Source organism: Hylobates moloch, unplaced genomic scaffold (assembly GCF_009828535.3).
Source record: "Hylobates moloch isolate HMO894 unplaced genomic scaffold, HMol_V3 SCAFFOLD_18, whole genome shotgun sequence".
Lineage (NCBI taxonomy): Eukaryota > Metazoa > Chordata > Mammalia > Primates > Hylobatidae > Hylobates > Hylobates moloch.
This window is the reverse complement of record NW_026652293.1, coordinates 60,758,094-60,775,534: the sequence shown is the minus strand read 5'-3', so window position 1 is coordinate 60,775,534 and position 17,441 is coordinate 60,758,094. Positions and strand designations below refer to the sequence as shown.

Below are 17,441 nucleotides of genomic sequence, written 5' to 3'. Positions count from 1 at the left end.
GTGACCCAGCAGCTCAACTCCCAGGTGTATACCCAAGAGAAGTGAAAACATATGTCCACACAAACACATGTGTGAATGTTCATAATGGCATCAGGTATGAAAGCTGGAAAATGGAACAACCCAGGTGCCTCTCAGCACGTGAATGAATGAGCACAACGTGTTCCGTTCACACAATGGAATAGGATTCGCCCTTAGGAGGGGTGTTCTGACACAGGCTGCAGCCCGGATGAACCTCGAGGACATTGTGTTCGGTGAAATAAGCCAGCCACAAAAGGTCAATGCTGTGTGATTCCACTTAAATATCCAGGATAGGCAAATCCGTCAAGAAAGCAAGTGGATCAGGGCTGGGGGAGTTTCTGAGGAGATGGCAGGCCCTGCCTCTGACTGTGGTGATAGTTGCCCATATCGGTGAATTCACAGCGAATCTTGCAGTGGGTGAGTTTGTGGTGTGTGAGCTGCAGCCTGACCCTGCTCCACTGTGCTTGGCTCTGTGGTGCCATTGCATGTCGAGGGTTAGTAGCAGCCCTGCCACAAGCACGTCCTTTGGGGCCATTTTTCCAACAGTGTGTGCTCACTTCCTGCTTGTGTGTCACATTTTGGTAATTCTTGCAAGATTTCAAAATTTCTCATGATTATATCTGTTATGGTGATCTGTGGTCAGTGATCATTGCTGTTGCTATTGTAAGTATTATGAGGTGCCGTGAGCCGTGCCCATGTAAGACAATAAACTTAATTGATAAACGTTTTATGTCCTCATTGCTCCACCGACAGTCTATTCCCCATCTCTCTCCCTTTCCCCAGGCCTTCCTATTCCCTGAGACACAACAATATGAAAATTAGACCAATTAATAACCCTACAGTGGCCTCTGAGTGTTCAAGTGAAAGGGAGAGTCGCATGTCCCTCACTTTAAAGCAAAGAATGATTAAGGTTAGTGAGGAAGGCGTGTCCAAAGCCAAGACAGGCTGGAAGCTGGGCCTCAGTTAGCCAAGCTGTGAATGCAAAGAAGTTCTTGAAGAAAATGGAAAGCGCTACTCCAGTAAACATACAAATGGTAAAGTGAAACAGTCTTATTGCTGATATGGGGGAAAGTGTGAGTGGTCTGGATAGAAGATCAAATCAGTCACAGCATTCCCTTAAGCCAAAGCCTAATTCACAGTAAGGCCCTAACCCTCTTCAGTTTTATGAAGGCTGAGACAGGCCAGGAAGCTGCAGAAAAAAAGTTGGAAGCGAAGAGAGGTTGGTTCACGAGGTTTAAGGAAAGAAGCAGTCTCTAACATAAAAGTGCAAGTGCTATTGGAGATGCTGCAGCAAGCTCTCCAGCAGATCCAGCTAAGATCACTGATGAAGGGGGCCACAGTAACAACAGATCTTCAGTGGAAATGAAACAGCCTTCTACTGAAAGAAGATGTCATCTGGGACTTCCATAGCTAGAGGGGGGAAGTCAATGCCTAGCTTCAAAGCTTCAAAGGACAGGGTGACTCTCTTGATAGGGGCTAATGCAGCTGGTAACTTTTAAGTTAAAGCCAATGCCCATTCACCATTGCAACAATTCTATGACTGTTAAGAATTACGCCAAATCTACTCTGCCTGTACTCTAGAAATGGAATAACAAAGATGTCATTGAGATGACAGCACATTTGTTCCCAGCCTGGTTTACTAAATATTTTATGCCCACTGTGAAGACCCACTGCTCAGAAAAAAAGATTCCTGCAAAGTATTCTTGCTCATTGGCAGTGCCCCGTTCACCCAAGAGTTCTGGTGGAGATGTGCCAGGAGATATACGTTGTTTCCATGCCTGCTAACACAATGTGCATTAATTCTCCAGCTCATAGATCAAGGAGTCATTTCAACTTTCAAGTCTTATTATTTAAGACATTTCATAAGGCTACAGCTGCCATAGACAGTGATTCCTCTGATGGATCTGGGAAAAGTCTATTGAAAACGTGCTGGAAAGGATTCACCATTCTAGATGCCTTAAGAACATTCATGATTCACGGGAGGAGGTCAAAACAGCAACATGAACAGGAGTTTGGAAGATGTTGATTCCAGCCCTCATGGATGACTCTGAGGGATCCCAGACTTCAGGGGAGGAAGTCACTGCAGATGTGGTGGAAGCAGCAAGAGAACGAGAATTGGAAGTGGAGCCTGGAGATGGGACTGAATCGCTGCAGTCTCATGAGAAAATGTCAATGGATGACACGTTGCTTCTTATGGATAAACAAAGAAAGTGGTTTCTTGAGATGGAATCTACTTCTGGTGAAGATGCTGTGCACATTGTTGAAATGACAACAAAGGATTTAGAATTGATATCAATTTAGTTGATAAAGCAGTGGCAGGGTTTGAGAAGAGTGACTCTAATTGTGAAAGCAGTTCCACTGTGGGTAAAACGCTAGCAAGCAGCATCACCTGCTATAGAGAAGTCTTTCATGAAAGGGAGAGTCCATTGATGTGGCAAACTTCATAGTTGTCTTGCTTTAAGAAATTTCCGGCTGGGCGCGATGGTTCATGCCTGTAATCCCAGCACTTTGGGAGTCCAAGGCAGGCGGATCAAGAGGTCAGGAGTTCCAGACCAGTCTGGCCAACATGGTGAAACCCCGTCTCTACTAAAGATACAAAAAAAAAAAAGACATTTCCACAGCCACCCCAAACTTCAGCAGCCACCGCGCTGACCAGTCAGCAGCTACCAGCATGGAGGCAGACCCTCCCCCAGCGAAAAGATGACAACTCAGTGAAGCTCAGATGATTGTTAGCTTTTTTTTAGCAGTCCAGTGTTTTTAACTAAAGTATATGTATTATTTTTAAGACATAATGCTATTGCTCACTTAAAGACTATAGTGTAAGCATACCTTGCAGAAGCACTGGGAAACAAAAAAACTCATGTGATTTGCTTTATTCTGACCTTCTCTTTATTGCGATGGTCTGGAACCAAGGCTACATCATCTTCAAGGTGTGCCTGTGTATCTCAGTAAAGCTGTTCAGAAAGAAAAGAAAAAAGAAACTGGATCAGAAAGGAAATCTTTTTGCCAAGAATAGCTCAGTCCTTAGATGGCTTCATGGCCAGTTCTTCAGAACAAACAGTTAAGAAGATACAATTCTCATCTGATAGAAACTCTTCTAGGAAAATTAAACAGGAGACCCCTCACACAGGCACTGAAACTCAGTGGGAAGAGCTAGAGAGAAGAAAATCACAAACACAGTTGTGAAAATCCCAGGAAGACACTATCAGAAGACATCTAGCCCCATAGAAAAGGATGGAGCCCGTCCTGGCCAGGTTGAGTCTAGGAAGACAAACTTCCACAGAACATTGGTCAGTTTCTGTAGCTCACTGCAACAGTGAGGCTGCAGTGAGCTGTCATTGTGCCACCGCACTCCAGCCTCGGTGGCAGTGTGAGACTCTTCCTCTAAAAAGAAAGGAAGGAAGGAAGATGAGAGAAAAGTCATAACTCAAAAGATGTAGGGATGACATTTGATAACATTCAATTTTCATTTATGATTTTTTTTGAGACGGAGTCTCACTCTTGTTGCCCAGGCTAGAGTGCAGTAGCATGATCTCGGCTCACTGCAACCTCTGCCTCCTGAGTTCAAGCGAGTAGCTGCGATTACAGGCGTGCACTTCCATGCCCAGCTGATTTTTATATTTTTAGTAGAGACAGGGTTTCACCATGTTGGCCAGGCTGGTCTCAAACTCCTGACCTCAAGTGATCCTCCCACCTTGGCCTCCCAAAGCGCTGGGATTACAGGCGTGAGCCACTGCGCCTGGCCTCATTTATCATTTTTAAAGGTTCTTAGCAAACTAAGAACTAAAGGGCGCCTCTGTGGCCTGAAACGGTGTGTGTGCGTCAGGCTTCATGCTGAAATGTTGAAGGCATTCCTCTGAAGATGAAGAACAAGACCAGGATGGCTGCTGCCACCTTTATATAAACCGGGGTGATGCAGATTGGTTTTTTTGTTTGTTTTTAGATGGTCTCAGTCTGTCACCTAGGCTGATGTGTGGTGGTGTGTCTGTGGCTCACTGCAGCCCCCACCTCCCAGGCCTGTGCCATTTGTTGAGTGTGGAGCGAGTTCCATGGATTCTGGATAGGCCATCTGTGCGCCGGCACAGCTCACAGCTGTGTGGGGAAGAATGTGCTTCCTCCATCTTTGGGTCTTTGCTTGGTCCGGTGCAGCCACAAACACGTGCACCCACATGCAGCCCTTGCTGAGCTTATCCACCCACTGCTGGGCTCTGCTTGTCCACTGAGCACACCTGGGGCGCGACTCGGCATGGATTCACATGGGGTGGCTGGCTGCTCATGGACCACGTGACACGCCACAGAGCGTGTGGATCTGACGTTCCCAGCTGCTTTCCTGCTGTCTCCAGCACGTTCCTATAACAAGGCTGTGTTGAATGGCATGCTGGGAAGGTACAATGCACGTGCAGGCTGTGCTTCCAGAAAGATGTGATTGTATCTGTAATTGTCGGGCATCTTAGTTTACGCAGGCTGCTATGGCAAAACACCACAGCCTAGGAGCTTGTAAAACACAGAAGTATGCTGCTCACAGCTCTGGAGGCTGGAAGGCCAAGGTCAAGGTGTGGCAGATTCTGTGTCTGGTGAGGTCACTTCCTGGTTCATAGACAGTGCCTTCTCACTATGTCCTCACATGGCAGAAGAGGCAAGGGTCTCTCTAGGGTCCCTTTTATTTATTTATATTTTATTATTATTTTAACCACAGCTCACTGCAGCCTTGGCCTCCCAAGCTCAAGCGTTTCCCCCGCCTCAGCCTCCTGAGTAGCTGAGACCACAGGCATGCACCACTGCGCCTGGCTAATTTTTAAATATTTTATAGAGACCAGGTCTCAATATGTTGCCCAGGCTGGTCTCGAACTCCTGACCTCGAGTGATCCTCCCGCCTTGGCCTCCCAAAGTGCTGGGTTTACATGCATGAGCCACTGCACCCAGCCTGGGGTCCATAATGACACTAATCCTGTTCATCACCTAATCACTTTCCAGAGGCCCCACCTCCTAATGCTACCACTTTGATGGTGTTAGGTTTGACCATATGAATTTGGGGAAGACACAAACATTCAGACCACTACAGTGGATGATTTTTAAAGTTTCCTAGATACGTCAGTCTGGAATTCCAGCCGTGGAAGAGTGTCTCCCCGTGTCCTTGACAATATTCTCATCAGACATTTGATTTGTGCTTATTAATTAATGAAGCATAATGTATCAATATAGTTTTTTTTCTTGAGATGGGGTCTTGCTATGTTGTCTAGGCTGGTCTCCAGTTCTTGGGCTCAAACAACCCTCCCGTCATGGCCTCTGGAGCAGCTGGGAAGGCAGGCACAGAATGTCTTGGAGTGGGGCCGAGTGTCGGCTCATGGGTTTGAAGAGCCAGTTGGTTTCCTTCCCTTGGCCTGTGGGTTTATACCCTTTGTCTGTCTTCAGTCGATTCCTTTGTTATTGGTTTATAGGAAGAGATACGCATCCAGACACACACACACACACACACACACACACACACACACACACACACACACGTGCACAGCGCCAGCTCCTGGTCTGGGGTGTGAGTTGTAGGCATTTGCCCCAGATGTAATTTGTCTGTTGGTTTCTGGACTCTGCGCTGCCTCTTCTTTGTTTTTTTGCTATGCAGAGATTTTTATACTTTTAAGTAGTCAAATATATTCACTTTTCAGTGACTTCTGAGTCTCACAGAAGAAAGCTTCTCTGTTCTGAGGTTGTGTTGGGAGCCACTCCTCCCTTCTTCAGCCCTTCTGTGGCTCTGTCGTGTGGCAGACAGAGAGCCCCACCTGGGAGCCCTGCCTGTCCGGAGGGTCTGGGCCCCCTCTGCTGGGCCCAGGCTCTGAGATCGTCCATCCTGTTCCCCAGCATGCCCTGTGGTGCCTGTGGTCTGCCTGTTTATCCTCCGACCTGCACCCCCTGAGGCTGTGAGTCCCCTCAGTTGGCTATATGTGGAGCCCACCCTGACAATGAAGGAGGCATGGGGCAGGGGTTACCCAGGGTGGGAGAGGTGAGGGGGCAGGAGCTTAAGAAGGCCATGGCCAGGGCAGCACAGAATTCAGTGACTACTCCAGGGAAGGGCGTAGCCCTTGGGCCTCAGGCCATCCCTTGCCACTCCTGGGCTGGGGCCACCCTCCCTCCACACCCTTCTGCCAGTGCCGACGGCCCACCCTGCCCACCCTGCCTGGCCTTGGATCAGGGTCAGTCACCTGTAGCTGCATTTAGGGAGTTGCCTCTGATAGAGGGGTGTCCTGGGGCCAGAGGGGAGGGCAGCTGCCCTGCTGTCTGCCTGCTTCAGGGGCGCCCTAGGGAAGGCTGGAGGACTCAGCTAGTCACCGTCAAACCAGCTCTCAGTGCCCCGGTGTGCTCGGGCCTCACACTGACCAGTGTGGGCAAGGTGGTGGGTCACAGGGAGAGGGCAGGGCAGGCTGATATCCTCAGTCCCCATTGACAGGGAGGGAGGGGTGGCTTGAGTAGATGGGGTTCCTCCCCCTCCTCCTCCTCCCCTGCCCTCTTACCTTCCTCCTCCCGTTGTCCCCTCGTCCCCTACCCTCCTTCTCTCCCCTTTTCCCCTCCCCTCCTCTTCTTAGCGCCCTCCGCCTCCCCTCCCCCTGTCCCCTGTCCACACCCACAGTTGGGTTTTGCAGCTTGTGGAGGTCCCATGCTGGCCTGGCCGTAGGGGTTTTCTGGGACAGTGGCTTGGGGCTCGTGGATCCTGGCGGGTCCAGGCCTGGGGAGGCACAGGTGGGAGGCTATCGTCTTCCTGAGGGCTGTTCTGGTCACAGCTGTGGTGTTCCGTCTGGGGATGGAGGTCTCCACCTGCAAGCTGCCCTTGTGTGTGAGGTGCAGCTCTCCTGGCCCTACTCCCCAGCCTGCCTCCCGCCCTAGTCCTGCTCTGTGTGCCCAGCTGTCCTGGGACATCCCATCCCTAGCCCTGGGGCTTGGAGGTGTCTGTGCATGGATGCCCACAGTGCCGCCCCGTGCTCCTGTCCTGACCCCTAGGGCATCTGAGGGGACCTGTGTGCACTGCCCTTCCTTCCCTCACCCAGGCCTCTCCCAACCTCAGCCCACGGCAGTGTCCAGGCTCGGAGAACTGGCTGGTCCCTCCTGTCCTCCCCATGGGACCCGTTATGCTGCATGGGGCCTGTGCCTCAGGGACCTTGGGGATTTGCTAGAAGGGCCCTTGGGCGCCTCCTCTACCCACTCCCTGGCAGCCTGGCACATAGGTGTGTGTCCTGAATCCTGGGCATGGCCTCTCCAAGTGAAGACCCCCTCCGCGGCACCCCTTGGTGGCTCACTGACTGGTGGGGGGCCGTTGCAGGTCCTTCTGCCTGCAACTCTGGCTCAACTCCGAGGGCTCACAGGGTCTCAGGCTGTCTCTGAGCATCCTGGAGGAGCAGACACCAGCTTAGAGGGCAGGACGTCAGCTTGGCCAGGCAGGGTATCTCAGCACGCCCACCAGGCGGGTGGCTCCTGTGGAGGGGCTGTGGGGTCCTTCCTGGGGCCTCTACCTGCTCCCCCTGTGGCTTGCGCCTGTGGCCCTGGAGGCAGGTGCCCCTCAGTAGCCTTGGGGTCACCTGTGTGGCCTTGCCTTTGATGGGGTGTGATAGGGAGCCTCTTGGGCCCCTCCCCTCCATACCCCTGGGCAGGACCTACTCCCTCGGGGTGGGTGGTGGGATCTAGCAGGGCCATGTGAGGGTGTGGGGGGAGCCTTCCCAAGCTGGCACCCCGGTGGCTCCCAGAAGGTCCTGAGTCTGCTGTTCTCTGCTGAGTTCTGCTGGGGGTGGGTTGGGCAGCATGTGTCCAGTGATGCTCTCGGGAGGGGCCTCCGAGCCCTGGCCCTGTCCAGGCGGGTACCCTCCTAAGGGCTGGAGGGCTGAGTCTGGCTTGAGGTGGCCGTGCCTGGGGCCCCTGACATTCAGTCCACCCATGTGGGGACACTGGGCTGGCAGGTCTGACACACATCTGCAGAGCATGGCTGGTCAGTCCCAGGATAGACAGGTGACATGGGGGCGGGGTCAGGGTTTGGGGTCGAGGGCTCTTGGCTCAATATGGGCTGGGCTGGGCCAGGGCGGGGTGTGAGGGAAGCCCTGTGAAGTGAGCCCAGCAGCAGCAGCAGGTGAGCCAGCAGCCCGCTGTGGGGAGGGGGCACCCAGTGGGGTGGAGCCGGGTTCCTGGAGCAGTTGAGGTTGGGGATGCGTCCTCAGTGCTGGGGGCTGGTGCAAGGCCTCGTGTAAAGATGGAGGGTGGTGTGCATCAGCTCAGAGGCCCCCAGGGGTGGCCTATGGGGATAGGTTAGCTGGGGTCTGTCCTGCAAAGGAGGATGTCCAGACTTGGTGAAGTGAGGGGTAGAGTGTCAGAGAACCAAGAGCCACTTCCCAGTGCCACACCCAGGCACTGAGGTGGGGAGACCTCAGCCGGAACCTGGGGACATATGCATAGACTGCAGGAGTGCTGGGAAGCTGCAGGGGGCCACAGGACTGTGGACATCCCAGCAGGTCATGGCAGAGGGTAGGGGGACCTCAAGCGGGGTCCTGCGGGTCAGCTGGGGCCAAAGAGGGTGGAGGATGTGGCAGATGCCCATCAGGCATAGCTTGGGGTTCAGGCTCCGGAGCCTCCTCCCTGCCCACAGCCCTAGGCAGGGCTGTCCTCTTGCGTATGTTGTGTGTGTTGTGGGGGTCTTATCTGTCCAGTGCAGCCAGAGTCAGCTAGACTCCCTGAAACTGTGGGGGTCGAGTTGGCAGCAGACAGCCCTGTGGTTGCTGAGACCATGCTTGCTGGAGTGGGAGCCATGGGTGTGCAGGGGGCCAAGGCCCTTCTCGCCTCCCCGTCCCCTGCCTGGCTCATCCTGGATTCTTTCTGCCCCTCTCACCCCCGGATGGACACGCCTGTCCCCTGTACCCTGGCCACCGACACACCTGGCCAGGCTCCAGCAGGGCTTCCTGGGGCCGGGCTCATGCTGGCCTCTCTGTGCCCAGGCTGACAGGCAGCGAGCCCCTGACTGTCCTCCCGCTGACCCTGGAGCCAGAGGCGGCCGCCCAGGCACACTACAAGGCCTGCGACCGGCTGAAGCTGGAGCGGAAGCAGCGGCGCATGTGCCGCCGGGACCCAGGCGTGGCAGAGACGCTGGTGGAGGCCGTGAGCATGAGCGCGCTTGAGTGCCAGTTCCAGTTCCGCTTTGAGCGCTGGAACTGCACGCTGGAGGGCCGCTACCGGGCCAGCCTGCTCAAGCGAGGTGAGTGTGGCCGGCCTGGCTCTCAGGAAGGCCCCAGACAGAGGTGGCAGCCCAGGCCTTGTCCATATCCCAAGAGGCCCCATTCAGGCTGCGCTCCTGGGGACTCCGAGCCCAACCTGCCCAGAGTTCCTGGGCCTAGGCCCTGGAAAGGGCAGCCCCTGGACCTCCCTGAGTGCTGCCTGCCCTGCCCTGCTTTAGGCACAGGCACAGTCGCTGCTGGTGGCCAGGACATGCTGACTCGGCCTTTGACGGGGCCCCAGGCTACCCGGGGCTGCCCCGACAGCCCTCAGCTCCTGCCAGATGGCCCAGTGCCCAGTGGGCTATGCCTGTGCAGACTCTCCTCCTGCCCCTCCCACCCTCATGCGGGCTCTGCCGCCTTATTTCAGCCACCCTCCCACCCGGCCTCCTCCCGCCCCCTCCCAGGGGCTCTCCACCACCTATTTCAGCAACCCTCTCGCTTCAGCTTCTGGAGTAGCTGGGGCTGCAGCCATGTGCCACTGCACTGTATAAGCTTGTTTAAAAATTGGGGAACCAAGGCCCAGGGCAGGGCAGGCCTTGCCAATGGCCCCATGGTGAGGCTGGGAGGTTTGAGACCCTGATGGGGACTGTGACCACGGAACCAGAGCCACGGCCATGGTGGGCTCTGGTTTCTCCCCCCAGCCAGCCCTGCGCCTGGGACACCTGGGCGTTTCCTACCCTGTGGTGCCCAGGGCACACCCACACTCTGTCCTGAGTGCAGCACCAGGAAAGATGCTCTGAGCCCCTACATGGGATTCATACTCTTGGGGTGGTTTGGCTGCAGGACAGTGAAGGGGGAACTCTGGGCAGCCTGGGCTCACTGACCGGCCCTTGCCAACCCCAGGCTTCAAGGAGACTGCCTTCCTCTATGCCATCTCCTCGGCTGGCCTGACGCACGCACTGGCCAAGGCGTGCAGCGCGGGCCGCATGGAGCGCTGTACCTGCGATGAGGCGCCCGACCTGGAGAACCGTGAGGCCTGGCAGTGGGGGGGCTGCGGAGACAACCTCAAGTACAGCAGCAAGTTTGTCAAGGAATTCCTGGGCAGACGGTCAAGCAAAGATCTGCGAGCCCGTGTGGACTTCCACAACAACCTCGTGGGTGTGAAGGCAAGTGGGGTGGGGCTGGTGGGGTGGGAAAGGAGGGCCAGAAAGAGTGTCAGGGGGATGGGGGTGGGGCCTGGGGCTGGCGGGGTGGGAAGGAGGGCCAGAAAGAGCATGGGGGGGTAGGGGTAGGGTGCAGGGTTGGGGGCGGGGCTGCAGCAGGGTGGGCAGGCACACAGTGGAGTGGCCCCCTGCAGGAGGGTGGAGGCCGTGCAGTGCCAGCCATGGTCCTGGAGCCTCTCATACCCGTAAGGCTCCCTACCCACCAAACGGGGCACTAGCCAGGGAGAGGTACCCTAGGTTCTCTGTAGAGGAGTGCCCCATGTCTGCCTGCAGAGGGGCCCCCACGGTCCCTGTGGGGCCACCAGGAGGGTCTCCTTGGTTAGGCGGTCTAACCAGGATCATGGCACTGTGGGCCCCACCTGTCAACCAGCTGGCAGGCTTGTCACCAAGACCGGTGGGAGGAAGATGTGCCCCCCACAGACCAAGGTGGGAGGCATGGTGGGCAGGGGATCCCAGGGAAGGGTTAGGGGTATAGAACCCACTCACCCAAGTCAGGGGAGTCTCGTTCTGCCCCACCAGGCCTCTCCGTGGCCAGGCCTCTGTTCTGAGAGACAGGATCCCGACCTACAGACTTTGAGGTAAAAGGGCTCTCTCCTGAGCTCTTCCAGGGGCCACTGGCTGTTGGGGTAGCTGACCCGGGGTGACCCCGGCTCTCTGGTCATCCTTCGTGCTACCTGCAGCCTGTCAGTGCCCAGGTCCACATGTCTGGGGGAGTCCGGGCTGGACCTGTAACCCCACTCTGCACAGAGCCCCCAGCATCTCTGCAGTTCCTGAACAGGGGTGGGCAGGGTTGACACCTCTATTGGAAGCTGAGGAGCATTTCTCCCTCCTGCCTTCATCTTCACATTTGCCAGGCAGGCTGGGAATGTAGAGCCCCAGCCTGGGGAGGGGTGAGGTAAATAGAGCCGGCCCTGCTCTGAGCCCCACTTGATTGAGAAGTCAGAGTACCCAGTCACCCACTTACTAAAGGATCAGCCTCCCCTGTTTAGGCCTCTTGTGCCTTCTTCCTCCTTCTTGGGCAGGGGAGACCCTTCGAAGGCAGATTCAAGCCCCAAGCAAGGCCCTTTCTTTTCCTTTGTGTATGACCCCCCTTCCCCCTTTGCTGCTTTGTAAGAGATTAATGAGAAGTCGGAACATGAAGGGTGCTCCATTAGCTCCACAGAGCCTGGGTCAGCGACATTTTAATTAAATTGGTCCGGGTTTCTCTGCGAAGCATCATTAAATGTGACTCTTCGGTTGCCGGGCCAGAGGTGGCTGGATTTCTTAATCCTCCTTGAGCCGGCCCTCCTGGGGGCTGCTGGCGTGGGAGCAGAGCCGCCTGGCTTGGGTCCCACCTGGGAAGGGACCTCCCCAGCAGGCCTGTCTTTGCAGGCGGGGCCCTAAGTCCTGGGAGGGGGCAGGCCCAGCCAGCCTTCTGTGGCAGCCCCCAGTATGGATTGTGGGTGCCTGGCCCTCCTTGCTGTGGGTGAGGGGTACACCCCACTCTGGGGCCAGACTGGACACTCTCCTGTGGTATAAGGAGCTCTCTCTTCCCCAAGAGCCCCTCTCCCCTGCAGCGTGGGCCTCCCTGCGCCTGCGGTGCCTTCACTGGCTCCCCAGCAGGCTGATCCTCAGCACCTGTGGGTTGGGGGTCGCGTCTGCATATGCGATAGCACCTGGTTCCCGATACTAGGGGTAGGGAGGTCACGGTCAGCTCAGACATACACCACTAGATGAGGTCACATTTGTCCTCACCTGTCCAGCGAGCTGTGTGCTGAGAGCAGATGTGAAGTCCTGGCAGGACTGGGATTGTGGGCATGGGGGCAGAAGGTCCAGCCCCTGCTGAGGGCAGCCCCTGACGCAGAGTGGACATCAGGCAGGAGCCTCCCCTTGTGGAGATGCAAGGGTGGCCACCCCGGGGGCTGAGGTGCCGGCCCTGGAGCTTCTGTCCTGGGCAGTCGGCAGCCTGGAGGAGGTAAGACAGCCCCACGAGCCGGGAGACTGAGCTTTATGTGAGATGTGCAGTGGTGATGCCCGCCAGCAGGGCCTGGGACTGGGTGGGGGTGCGGGGTCCCTCTGGGGGTCAGGGGCAGGGTCTGCTCACTGGGCCCACCTGCACAGCCCTCACACTGCCCTCCCTCCCGTGCCCTCCTGCCAGGTGATCAAGGCTGGGGTGGAGACCACCTGCAAGTGCCACGGTGTGTCAGGCTCGTGCACGGTGCGGACCTGCTGGCGGCAGTTGGCGCCTTTCCATGAGGTGGGCAAGCATCTGAAGCACAAGTATGAGACGGCACTCAAGGTGGGCAGCACCACCAACGAAGCTGCCGGTGAGGCAGGCGCCATCTCCCCACCACGGGGCCGTGCCTTGGGGGTAGGCGGCAGCGACCCACTGCCCCGCACTCCAGAGCTGGTGCACCTGGACGACTCGCCTAGCTTCTGCCTGGCCGGCCGCTTCTCCCCGGGCACCGCTGGCCGTAGGTGCCACCGCGAGAAGAACTGTGAGAGCATCTGCTGTGGCCGCGGCCATAACACACAGAGCCGGGTGGTGACGAGGCCCTGCCAGTGCCAGGTGCGTTGGTGCTGCTATGTGGAGTGCAGGCAGTGCACGCAGCGTGAGGAGGTCTACACCTGCAAGGGCTGAGTTCCCAGGCCCCGCCAGCCCTGCTGCACAGGGTGCAGGCATTGCACACGATGCGAAGGGTCTACACCTGCACAGGCTGAGTTCCTGGGCTCGACCAGCCCAGCTGCGTGGGGTACAGGCATTGCACACAGTGTGAATGGGTCTACACCTGCATGGGCTGAGTCCCTGGACTCAGCCCTAGCAGCATGGGGTGAGTTCCTGGGCTCAGTCCTAGCTGCATGGGGTGCAGGCATTGCACAGAGCATGAATGGGCCTACACCTGCCAAGGCTGAATCCCTAGGCCCAGCCAGCCCTGCTGCACATGGCGCAGGCATTGCACACGGTGTGAGGAGTGTACACCTGCAAGGGCTGAGGCCCTGGGCCCAGTCAGCCCTGCTGCTCAGAGTGCAGGCATTGCACACAGTGTGAGAAGGTCTACACCTGCAAGGGACGAGTCCCTGGGCCTGGCCAACCCTGCTATGCAGGGTGAGGGCCATGCATGCAGCGTGAGAGGTCTACACCTGCAAGGACTGAGGGGCTTTTCTAGCATGTTGGGGCGTACAGTTGGAGCAGGGTGCCGGGGGTCCTCTGAGTTGGCTGTCCAAGCCCTGTGTCTCCCCCTCTCCAGGACCCAGAGGCGGGAGTTGGCTCTGGTCTGGTGTATGCAACCTCTCTGCTTGTGCTCTGGGCCTCAGCTTCCTCCCTCTGACCCGAGAGCATTGCACCAATGCTTTCTGAGCTTTCTCCCATCCCTAACACGCCAGTTCCTGGGAAGCGGCTCCCTATGCCAATCCATTGGCTTTCCCTCCCCACCTCCTCTGAGGCATGGGTGGCAGGTGCACCTTGGTGACCATGTGGCCTCCGTGTGGGCCACCCGTTGGGGACTGGCCTGGCCCAGGCTGCCCCAACACCAGCACTGTCTTCAGAGACTCAAACCACTAGAAGAGGACGCAGCCTGTTCTGCACTCCCAGGGCCCAGCCATGCAGGTGCCCAGGCTCGGGGGACACTGCCGACCTCTGACATTGAGCACTTCTCTTTGGAGTAAATATCAGTGACTTTTAAATTATTATGATTATTTAACTAATATAATAATTATTATTTTCTCCATCCCTGCCACCTCCCGGGCTGCAGCTACCCGCTCTCGGCCAAGCCCCAGTCTGGGAGGGCCCCGCCTTCTGTCCCTGACATGTTCCCTCCTAACCCTGCCTCTGATCTGCTTAGTCGTTTGAAACCACTAAATCGAGATAGATGTGTGTAGTTAAGGAAATACAGTGAGCTGAGTCTGGCCACAGCCCTTGGGGCTTCTGGAAGCCAGCTCCCCCCACCCCATGCCAGCCAGCCACTGCCATGTGGTGGGCCAGCCGGCGGCCCCTGCCCTGCACCCTGTGGGCAGACGGCCCGGCCTCCAGGCAGCTCGGTGCGGATTCTCGGGCTGGGGGTGGTGGGAAGGGGTGGGCATGGTGAGGGGGCAGGGCAGTCCTTTGATTGGTTCGTGTCATGTCATGAGGAAGCTACTTGCTTTGTGTCACTGGGGGACAGATTGGGACAGATGCGGTGGAGGCAGTCTTGGGCTCGCATCTGGCCATGGAACGCCATGCTTTATGGCCCTGCTGTTGTGTGTGCTGGGGACAGGGTGACCTGCACTGACCTGGCTTGGTTTGAGGGTGTAGTGTGTGTGTGTGTGTGTGTGTGTGTTGTGAGAGTGTGTGTGCTGGCGCGGTCAGTGTGCATACGTGTGCGTGTGTTGTGAGTGCATGTGTGCTGGCGTGGTCAATGTAAGCATGTGTTGTGTAAATGTGTGCTGGCGTGGTGTGTGTGTGTGTGTGTGTGTGTGTGTGTACTGGCATGGTCAGCTTGGCCGTGCTGTGCTGTCAGTGGCATGGCGGTGCCTTAGGTTCCCAGAGCCTCTCGCCGTGGGCTCCATCTTGTGGGTGTCCTGATGGCTGTGGGCTGGGTTCTGGGCGGGTTGCTGGTATGGATACAGGAACTACTGAGTGAATAGGTGTCTCAGAGCCCCAAGGTCTCCAGAAAGCCGGGGTGTCTGCGTTTTTAAAAGAAAACCTATTTATGTTGCTGTGGGTCTCCGCCGTCCCTGTGTTATAGTACATAAGAACCTTTATTCTCCTGTGGTTCAGAGAGCACCCTGACACGTGCCTGCAGCTGCATCCCCATACCACAGTGTGGGTGCAAAACGCTGGGTTTGTCCTTTGCCTGGTGAAGCCTGGCTAGAAGCGGTGGGGGTGGTAGCCCGTGCCCTCTGCAGTGTCCGCATCCACTGGACCCTGAGCAGCATAGCTGGCCACACCCTCATGACATGACAAGACTGTCACTCAGTCACTATTGGGTCTATGAAGGGCGTCAAGTCAGAGGAAGGTTTTTATTTTTAATCAAATACCACATTTAGCTCTATGTCATAAATATTCAGAAAAGTATTTTTTTAAACAAGGCAGACCAAAAATGTCTGCTAGCTGGTTGGTTTCTATACAAATATATATTCGAATGTGTTGCCGGATGAAGAGGCCACTCAGCCGGAGCCTCCTGTTTCATGCGCTTCTCTTCCGAGGGGCGGTAGAGGAGAAAGGGCTGTTGGGAGGGGTTCAGCCCGCTCCTTGGCCAGGGGATCCCAGCCACCTTCTGTGCACCGGGCCCTGCCACGAGGGACCTGGACCCCCAGGTGGCTTCTGGCCAGGTGTGGGTGGGTGGGAGGGGCCCTGTCTGTGCTCCGAGTCTCCGTGGGTGCAATGATTTCTCTACCTCATCTGTGTGGCCCGTCCCAGAGGGACTGTGGAGAATGTATTTATTTAACAGCTTTGTGTCACAGAACCAGAAACAAATGGAAACACTAAATAAATGTATTTTAAATTATAGCCTCATCTCAGTCTGCTGCCTTCACAGGGGCTTCTGTAGGCCTGGGACGAGGAGGAGGGCCTGAGGAGGAGGCCTAGGAGTTGGCCTCTGCGAGGAGGAGGACAAGAAAGAGGGTTGGAGAGGAGGTGGGCTGGGGGAGGTGTGCCTGGGAAGGAGGAGAAATTGGGAGGAGGGACCAGGGAGGAGGAGGAAGGGGGAGGTTTTCGGGAAAAGGGGTATCCACGAAGGAGGACCCTGGGGAGGAGGAGGACCCTGGAGAGGAGGGCCTGGGGAAGAGGAGGGCCCTTGGGAAGAGGACTTGGGGAAGAGGAGGGCCCTGGGGAGAAGGAGGACAGCCCTGAGGAAGAGGAGGACCTGGGGAGGAGGATGAGAGCCCTGGGGAGGAGGGCCGTTGGGAGGAGGAGGACCTAAGAAGGAACCCCAGGGGAGAAGCCCCATCTCCCAGCCACATTGGGCACCTTTGTTGGGCAGGCATCTCCAGGCTGCGTGTATGGCCCCAGATGACCCTGGTCTCTGTGCTTCCCATGTCCAGGCTGGAGAGCCTGAGGTGCCACAGGAAGCCCTGTCCAGCCCCGTCTTCTCAGACACCTAGCTCCATCCCACCCCTGCCTACAGCCTCTTGCTGAAGGAGGCCCCTCACTCTTGTAGTGCTGGGTCCCCAGCAGGGCCTCATCATCCCCCTGCCCTGCATCTGGGGTCTTCTGGGCACAGCCCCTCACCTCCCTGACTTGGAGCCGGTTCCCAGCCCACAGTCCTCACCTTCCTCTCGCCTCCATCACCGTTCTGAGCCCATGTCGTGGGTCCCCCACTGCTGCAACATGCCCTGCAGGAAACCCCTCACTGGCCCTTCCAGACGCTGCCTGCCCCTCTCCTGCCACCTTGCGTCTGGTCTGTGCCCTCCCGGACATCCAGGTCCACGCCCACCACAGCACCGGAGAGGGAGGGGCTGCCCACTGAGGAATGTGGGATTATCTCCCTGATGGGAACAGTCCAGGCTTCCTTTCCAGACCCATGGCCACAGCTCCTACTAAGAGGCCGGTGGGGGCTTCCTGGTGCCGGCCCCTGGCCCTCAGCCTCTGGCCACTGCTGGGTGAAGCCACACTGGATAGCTCTGCCTGGAGGGACAGGCCTCTGGAGGGCAGGGTGGTCAGGGGCTTGGGCCTCTGTGCCCACGCGGGAGGGGGATGTGAGCTGTCCAGCCAGGGAGCAGGTGGCCTGAATGAGACCATTCTTCTGAGTGACAGCAGTGAAACCATAGCTGAATTCAATCCGGGTGCAGGCGACAGGCAGGCGGGGGCCAGGCTGCTGAGGAGACAAGTCGCTGGTGGGTGGACTGGCTGGACAGGCCACTGTGCACAGCCAACCCTCCCCCTTTGTCCTGGGTCCAGTGTGTGGGCTAGGGTTCCCTGTGTATGGTGGATGCTCTGTGTGTCTGGTCTGCATCTGCACATGTGTGTGTGTGAGGTTGGATTCGTGTGGGTCTGCATGTCAGTGCATCTGTGTCTGCAGGTATTGTGTACCTGTGCATGTGTCCACATGTCTGTGTGCAT

The 17,441-nt window shown here is 56.9% G+C and overlaps 1 protein-coding gene across 1 annotated transcript in view; it reads left to right on the top strand.

Annotated features, from left to right (window-relative positions):
- Nucleotides 1-15,890, top strand: part of WNT9A (Wnt family member 9A) — a 29,397-nt gene extending 13,507 nt beyond the window's left edge. Inside the window, exons 2-4 of the mRNA XM_032137705.2 lie at nt 8,985-9,241; nt 10,104-10,366; nt 12,561-15,890. Coding sequence (XP_031993596.1) covers nt 8,985-9,241; nt 10,104-10,366; nt 12,561-13,043 — 1,003 coding nt within the window. The 3' untranslated portion in view covers nt 13,044-15,890. The remainder of the gene's footprint in view (nt 1-8,984; nt 9,242-10,103; nt 10,367-12,560) is intronic.
- Nucleotides 15,891-17,441: the final 1,551 nt, after the last annotated feature.